At 38.6% G+C, this 8515-nt stretch overlaps 3 protein-coding genes across 3 annotated transcripts; all 3 read left to right on the top strand.

The window, feature by feature from the left end:
* Positions 1 to 1533: 1533 nt before the first annotated feature.
* On the top strand, positions 1534 to 1893 carry LOC129095753 (snaclec 7-like). Its single transcript, XM_054604311.1, has one exon. It carries the CDS (start codon positions 1534 to 1536, stop codon positions 1891 to 1893), a length of 360 nt encoding a protein of 119 aa, XP_054460286.1.
* Positions 1894 to 3633: 1740 nt separating this feature from the next.
* On the top strand, positions 3634 to 3993 carry LOC129095754 (snaclec stejaggregin-B subunit beta-1-like). The gene has a single exon (XM_054604312.1). It carries the CDS (start codon positions 3634 to 3636, stop codon positions 3991 to 3993), a length of 360 nt encoding a protein of 119 aa, XP_054460287.1.
* A 2425-nt stretch (positions 3994 to 6418) lies between these two features.
* LOC129095755 (snaclec stejaggregin-B subunit beta-1-like) lies at positions 6419 to 6778 on the top strand. The gene has a single exon (XM_054604313.1). The coding sequence runs from the start codon at positions 6419 to 6421 to the stop codon at positions 6776 to 6778; it is 360 nt and encodes a 119-aa protein (XP_054460288.1).
* Positions 6779 to 8515: the final 1737 nt, after the last annotated feature.

Below are 8515 nucleotides of genomic sequence, written 5' to 3' on the forward strand. Positions count from 1 at the left end.
CGTAAAAAAAAAAAAAATCATTAACTGAAGTGTGCTGTGTTTGTGTAAATAGAAATAAAAAAGTCCCAGTGAAACGGAAGTTTGAGTGTCTTTAAGTTCTGTTCAGTAAGATGTTACCCATTGAAACAGTTACAAGAGAGATTGAAATCAATTCCTCACATTTGATTAAACCATTTAAAAATGGTCGGGCTGAGAATGTAGCACAAGACAGAGCTACAGAGGAATGTGATGCGACGAGCTCCATACGCACGCCAGAAGGGTTTTATATTAACCCCAAACATGATCTTACCTACTTGGTAACTAACCTAACCAAGTAGGTTTTTTGCCTATACCTCAGGAGACTTCTGGCAGAAAGCCCTGAAGGCAAACTTCTCCGGAAAAAAACACCTCCCTTGTTGCTAAGAAATGGCAGATTGATTGATGGATGGGTGTCATGATATTATTGGTTGTTGGTACTAGCTAACGTTAGCACACTTCATATTTTGTTTTGACAAGAAGAAAACATAACTGGAGAATGCTTTAAGAACAGATTTCATTGACCTCCATTGTATCGGGATGGCTGCAGAAGTCTCAACAGTGGAGAACTGAAAGTAGCATATCACCAGGCTGCACATGTTGGAGACAACATATCATGAAATATTAATCGTGAGTCTTGTACAGCACCAACTTATGGTTTCATTTATGTATAATGAGGTTAGATTTTAATTTTAACCTTGTTCATGTACTTAACCTGAAGCAGCAATTTCATCCAAAAGAAATACTGTAATATATTTAACGTAAAAGCAAATGTGAGGCGGTCGCTGGAAGGTGACGTCAAACAAATGGCTGCAGTGAAAACTGCAATTATAATTTCTGACATCTGTTCTTAAGACTGTTACTGTAAGAACAATGTATTGTCCAAAAGTCTTCCTATAACAAGTATTTAATGAACATGATTGTGAACAGGAAACATGACTGCCTAGCTATTTTTGCTTGTGTATTTGTGTACGTCATTTGTTTCTCTCTCTTTGTGTGTTAAATCCACTATGAAGATATTTTGCTTGTTAAACAAAGTCATGCAAAATCGTATCCTGAACAACCCTGACACTTAAATGACACTATAAAAGAGGGGACACAGCCAAAGAATACAACCTCATCTTGAGCTACAGACCAACGACCATGGAGAGAACCATCTTCTTACTTTTTCTTTGTGCAGCGGTTGACGGGGATGTAGGAACACACATTTTTGTTAAGCTGGATAAAAACTGGATTGACGCCCAGACTTACTGTGAACTACATCACACTAGTCTTTCCTCTGTTAGTAGCGAGAGTGAACTAGAAAGACTCCTATCGGTGACAGATGAAATGGGGAAAAAAGCCTGGATCGGTCTCCGACGAGATCCCAGAAATATTACTAACTGGAAGTGGTCAGGAGGCGGAAACATTACATACGAAAACTGGGCCAATGAAGAACCAAATAACTATAATGACAATGAGTACAGTGGATATATCAGGTCTGATGGAAAATGGAATGATGCACGAAATACAACAAAAATGCATTTTTACTGCATCAATGTTACCGTGGTGGTGGAGGAGAAGTCCTGGGAGCAGGCTCTGGAGCACTGCAGAGAGCACCACACCGACCTCAGCAGCCTGCTCTCTGAGACGGACAACCTCCTGGCACTGAAACAGTTCAACAAAGTCCGCACCACCGAGCGAGTGTGGATCGGCCTGCGTTACCTAGGGGACCACTGGCTGTGGGTGAACGGTGACCCTCTGGAGTATGAGGCCTGGCCCAAGAGAGGAGTTCAGGAGCACCAGTGTCCTATACAGAAACGCTGTGGAGCTTTAACCAAAGAGGGGCTGTGGGAGAACTGGGACTGCAATGATGAACTGAACTTCATCTGCTTCTAATGTATCTGGTAAATTAAAATGGGATGACAACTGTTGCTGTTACTGACTTGTATTACAAGAAAGCAACTGCGAGAGTTACGATTGTAACCTAAATGCAAAGGAAATTAATAATATATTGCACTACATAATCATGTAAAATCAGATCTAAACTCATTTTCTATTAGTTTTTTTTTTGCTGTGACATTATTACCCTTTCTTACTTGTACCACTATATATTCTCTTTGGAGACACTGAAAACTATTAGGAAAATTAAGGTCATGTTGTTTTGGAATAATATTGATAGCTTTCATGTTAAATATCTCGACAAAAAAATTCTACTTGTTCAACCTTTGACCTTTCCAGCATGCTTTGATTGTTGACTAATTTATTTTTTCTCTAATTACTGACTCCACACCTTCGCAGATGTTATTACACAAAAAAAACTCTGTAAACATTATTTTCAGGCAAACTTTTGATTTTGAGATTTAACAGAACTAGTGTTTAAATTCTGCATTTTATTTAACCTAAAAAAAAATGTCTTTCATGATGAGCTGAATGTAACTTGCCCTGATTTTGCATGTTTTATGCGGTTTTCACTCTTCTCATCGCACATATATACTGAACTCTGGACACCGTCTTTGAAAAATCATAAACTGAAGTGTGCTGTGTTTGTGAAAATAGAAATAAAAAAGTCCCTGTGAAACAGAAGTTTGAGTGTCTTTAAGTTCTGTTCAGTAAGATGTTACCCATTGAAACAGTTACAAGAGAGATTGAATCAAATCCTCACATTTGATTAAACCATTTAAAAATGGTCGGGCTGAGAATGTAGCACAAGACAGAGCTACAGAGGAATGTGATGCGACGAGCTCCATACGCACGCCAGAAGGGTTTTATTTTAACCCCAAACATGATCTTACCTACTTGGTTACTAACCTTACCAAGTAGGTTTTTTGCCTATAACTCAGGAGACTTCTGGCAGAAAGCCCTGAAGGCAAACAAATGGTGACGTCAAACAAATGGCTGCAGTGAAAACTGCAATTATAATTTCTGACTTCTGTTCTTAAGACTGTTACTGTGAGAACAATGTATTGTCCAAAAGTCTTCTTTGTAACAAGTATTTAATGAAGATGATTATGAACAGGAAACATGACACCACTCATTCCATTTTTAACAAATGTGGAGCACCCCTGGTTTACTTTTGCTTGTGTGTTTGTGTACGTCATCTGTTTTTCTCTTTGTCTGTTAAATGTACCATGAAGATATTTTGCTTGTTAAACAAACTCATGCAAAATCGTATCCTGAACAACCCTGACACTTAAATGACACTATTAGAGAGAGGACACAGCCAACGAATACAACCTCATCTTGAGCTACAGACCAACGACCATGGAGAGAACCATCTTCTTACTTTTTCTTTGTGCAGCTGTTGACGGGGATGTAGGAACACACATTTTTGTTAAGCAGGATAAAAACTGGATTGACGCCCGGACTTACTGTGAACTACATCACACTAGTCTTTCCTCTGTTAGTAGCAAGAGTGAACTAGAAAGACTCCTATCGGTGTCAAATGAAACGGATCTCAAAGCCTGGATCGGACTCCAGCGAGATCCCAGCAACTTTACGAACTGGAAGTGGTCAGGAGGCGGAAACATTACATACGAAAACTGGGCCAATGGAGAACCAAATAACTATAATGACAATGAGTACAGTGGAGAAATAGTGGCTGATGGAAGATGGAATGATATGGCAAATACAACACAAATGCATTTTTACTGCATCAATGTTACCGTGGTGGTGGAGGAGAAGTCCTGGGAGCAGGCTCTGGAGCACTGCAGAGAGCACCACACCGACCTCAGCAGCCTGCTCTCTGAGACGGACAACCTCCTGGCACTGAAACAGTTCAACAAAGTCCGCACCACCGAGCGAGTGTGGATCGGCCTGCGTTACCTAGGGGACCACTGGCTGTGGGTGAACGGTGACCCTCTGGAGTATGAGGCCTGGCCCAAGAGAGGAGTTCAGGAGCACCAGTGTCCTATACAGAAACGCTGTGGAGCTTTAACCAAAGAGGGGCTGTGGGAGAAATGGGACTGCAGTGAAGAACTGAACTTCATCTGCTTCTAATGTATCTGGTAAATTAAAATGGGATGACAACTGTTGCTGTTACTGACTTGTATTACAAGAAAGCAACTGCGAGAGTTACGATTGTAACCTAAATGTAAAGGAAATTAATAATATATTACACTACATAATCATGTAAAATCAGATCTAAACTCATTTTCTATTAGCTTTTTTTGGCTGTGACATTATTACCCTTTCTTGCTTGTACCACTATATATTCTCTTTGGAGACACTGAAAACTATTAGGAAAATTAAGGTCATGTTGTTTTAGAATAATATTGACACCTTTTATGTTAAATTTTGTGGATGAAAAAAATCTACTTGTTCAACCTTTGACCTTTCCAGCATGCTTTGATTGTTGACTAATTTCTTTTTTCTCTAATTACTGACTCCACACCTTCACAGTTGTTACTACACAAAAAAACTGTAAACATTATTTTCAGGCAAACACTTGATTTTGAGATTTAAAAAAAATAGTGTTTAAATTCAGCATTTTATTTAACCAAAAAATCTGACTGTAACTTGCCCTGATTTTGATTGTTTTATGCTGTTTTCACTCTTCTCATCTCACCTATATACTGTCAAAATCGTAAAAAAAAAATCATTAACTGAAGTGTGCTGTGTTTGTGTAAATAGAAATAAAAAAGTCCCAGTGAAACGGAAGTTTGAGTGTCTTTAAGTTCTGTTCAGTAAGATGTTACCCATTGAAACAGTTACAAGAGAGATTGAAATCAATTCCTCACATTTGATTAAACCATTTAAAAATGGTCGGGCTGAGAATGTAGCACAAGACAGATCTACAGAGGAATGTGATGCGACGAGCTCCATACGCACGCCAGAAGGGTTTTATATTAACCCCAAACATGATCTTACCTACTTGGTAACTAACCTAACCAAGTAGGTTTTTTGCCTATACCTCAGGAGACTTCTGGCAGAAAGCCCTGAAGGCAAACTTCTCCGAAAAAAACACCTCCCTTGTTGCTAAAAAATGGCAGATTGATTGATGGATGGGTGTCATGATATTATTGACACCCATCCACCCTGGGGCGGCTGTGGCATAGTGGAGAGCAAGGTAGTTCTCCATTCAGAGGATTGGTGATTCGATGTGTCCTTGGGCAAGACACTTAACCCCAAGTTGCTCCCGAAGGCTTGCCATCGGTGTGGACTGGATGTTGCATGAATGTTAGTTAGAGTCTGATGGTGGCACCTTGCATGGTAGCCTGTCATCAGTGTGTGAATGGGTGAATGATATGTAATATACTACTGATTGTAAGTCGCTTTGAAGAAAAGCGTCTGCTAAATGACTGTAATGTAATGTAATGTAATGTAATGTATTGGTTGTTGGTACTAGCTAACGTTAGCACACTTCATATTTAGTTTTTACAAGAAGAAAACATGATTGGAGAATGCTTTAAGAACAGATTTCATTGACCTCCATTGTATCGGGATGGCTGCAGAAGTCTCAACAGTGGAGAGCAGAAAGTAGCATATCACCAGGCTGCACGTTGGAGACAACATATCATGAAATATTAATCGTGAGTCTTGTACAGCACCAACTTATGGTTTCATTTATGTATAATGAGGTTAGATTTTAATTTTAACCTTGTTCATTTGTGTTAACTTAACCTGAAGCAGCAATTTCATCCAAATGAAATACTGTAATATGTTTAACGTAAAAAGCAAATGTGAGGTGGTCGCTGGAAGGTGACGTCAAACAAATGGCTGCAGTGAAAACTGCAATTATAATTTCTGACTTCTGTTCTTAAGACTGTTACTGTAAGAACAATGTATTGTCCAAAAGTCTTCCTATAACAAGTATTTAATGAACATGATTGTGAACAGGAAACATGACTGCCTAGCTATTTTTGCTTGTGTATTTGTGTATGTCATTTGTTTCTCTCTTTGTGTGTTAAATCCACCATGAAGATATTTTGCTTGTTAAACAAAGTCATGCAAAATCGTATCCTGAACAACCCTGACACTTAAATGACACTATAAAAGAGAGGACACAGCGAAAGAATACAACCTCATCTTGAGTTACAGACCAACGACCATGGAGAGAACCATCTTCTTACTTTTTCTTTGTACAGCGGTTGACGGGGATGTAGGAACACACATTTTTGTTAAGCTGGATAAAAACTGGATTGACGCCCAGACTTACTGTGAACTACATCACACTAGTCTTTCCTCTGTTAGTAGCAAGAGTGAACTAGAAAGACTCCTATCGGTGACAGATGAAATGGGGAAAAAAGCCTGGATCGGTCTCCGACGAGATCCCAGAAATATTACTAACTGGAAGTGGTCAGGAGGCGGAAACATTACATACGAAAACTGGAAAGATGGAGAACCAAATAACTATAATGACAATGAGTACAGTGGACAAATTGTGGCTGATGGAAGATGGTATGATATAAAAAATACAACAAAAATGCATTTTTACTGCATCAATGTTACCGTGGTGGTGGAGGAGAAGTCCTGGGAGCAGGCTCTGGAGCACTGCAGAGAGCACCACACCGACCTCAGCAGCCTGCTCTCTGAGACGGACAACCTCCTGGCACTGAAACAGTTCAACAAAGTCCGCACCACCGAGCGAGTGTGGATCGGCCTGCGTTACCTAGGGGACCACTGGCTGTGGGTGAACGGTGACCCTCTGGAGTATGAGGCCTGGCCCAAGAGAGGAGTTCAGGAGCACCAGTGTCCTATACAGAAACGCTGTGGAGCTTTAACCAAAGAGGGGCTGTGGGAGAACTGGGACTGCAGTGAAGAACTGAACTTCATCTGCTTCTAATGTATCTGGTAAATTAAAATGGGATGACAACTGTTGCTGTTACTGACTTGTATTACAAGAAAGCAACTGCGAGAGTTACGATTGTAACCTAAATGCAAAGGAAATTAATAATATATTACACTACATAATCATGTGAAATCAGATCCAAACTCATTTTCTATTAGCTTTTGTTGCTGTGACATTATTACCCTTTCTTGCTTGTACCACTATATATTCTCTTCGGTAAAACTGAGAACTACTAGGAAAATTAAGGTCATGTTGTTTTGGAATAATATTGATAGCTTTCATGTTAAAGTTTGTCGACAAAAATGTTTAATTGTTCAACCTTTGACCTTTCCAGCATGCTTTGATTGTTGACTAATTTCTTTCTTTTCTAATTACTGACTCCACACCTTCTCAGATGTTATTACACACAAAAAACTATGTAAACCTTATTTTCAGGCAAACACTTGATTTTGAGATTTAAAAAAACTTGTGTTTAAATTCAGCATTTTATTTAATTTAAAAAAATGTAATTTCTCATTTAGATACTTTCATGATGAGCTGACTGTAACTTGCCCTGATTTTGCATGTTTTATGCGGTTTTCACTCTTCTCATCGCACATATATACTGAACTCTGGACACCGTCTTTGAAAAATCATTAACTGAAGTGTGCTGTGTTTGTGAAAATAGAAATAAAAAAGTCCCAGTGCAACAGAAGTTTGAGTGTCTTTAAGTTCTGTTCAGTAAGATGTTACCCATTGAAACAGTTACAAGAGAGATTGAAATCAATTCCTCACATTTGATTAAACCATTTAAAAATGGTCGGGCTGAGAATGTAGCACAAGACAGATCTACAGAGGAATGTGATGCGACGAGCTCCATACGCACGCCAGAACCGTTTTATTTTAACCCCAAACATGATCTTACCTACTTGGTTACTAACCTTACCAAGTAGGTTTTTTGCCTATACCTCAGGAGACTTCTGGCAGAAAGCCCTGAAGGCAAACTTCTCCCATGTGTGCTCCAAAAAAACACCTCCCTTGTTGCTAAAACATGGCAGATTGATTGATGGATGGGTGTCATGATATTATTGGTTGTTGGTACTAACGTTAGCACACTTCATATTTTGTTTTTACAGGAAAAAAATATGATTGGAATGTGAAATGAAAAGAAGAGGAAACAATTATATTGTACATTGTTTGTATGTATTGTTAAATATGTGCAAAATATCACCGGACTGTGATCTAAAATGGTTGAAAATGCATTTTTAATTTCATCTCAACATTGAATATTACTGTATTGACACTCAATAGTGAGAGAGTAATAATAATAATAACTTAATTTATATAGCACTTTAAAAAAGGAGTATACAAAGTGCTTTGACAGTCATTGCAGCAAAAGCGATGCAATAAAACAACAGTGAGGCCTAAGAAAGGAAGACAAACTGAGGTAAGCATTAAACCCTGATAAGACAATACAATAGATGAAACATAAAACCAATCTATTCGATAACAATAAACTAAGAAATAAAATGACTAAAATTAAATTAAATAATTATATCAATAATAAAATGGAGCAGTAAAGGGACAACATAACATAAAAGCCATTCTGTAAAAATGGGTTGTAAGAAGTGATTTAAAAAGATCGCTGATTCTGCAAACCTTATCTCTTCAGGAAGGTCATTCCAAAGCCGAGGGGCCCTGATGGCAAAAGCACGGTTACCTATAGCTTTTAGCCTTGACTTTGAAACAGCC

The sequence above is a fragment of the Anoplopoma fimbria genome, chromosome 9, assembly GCF_027596085.1.
Source record: "Anoplopoma fimbria isolate UVic2021 breed Golden Eagle Sablefish chromosome 9, Afim_UVic_2022, whole genome shotgun sequence".
NCBI classification, from domain to species: Eukaryota; Metazoa; Chordata; class Actinopteri; order Perciformes; family Anoplopomatidae; genus Anoplopoma; species Anoplopoma fimbria.

Coding starts and splice junctions, on each gene's coding strand:
- LOC129095753 (XM_054604311.1), top strand. CDS start 1,534: ATGCATTTTTACTGCATCAATGTTACCGTGGTGGTGGAGGAGAAGTCC.
- LOC129095754 (XM_054604312.1), top strand. CDS start 3,634: ATGCATTTTTACTGCATCAATGTTACCGTGGTGGTGGAGGAGAAGTCC.
- LOC129095755 (XM_054604313.1), top strand. CDS start 6,419: ATGCATTTTTACTGCATCAATGTTACCGTGGTGGTGGAGGAGAAGTCC.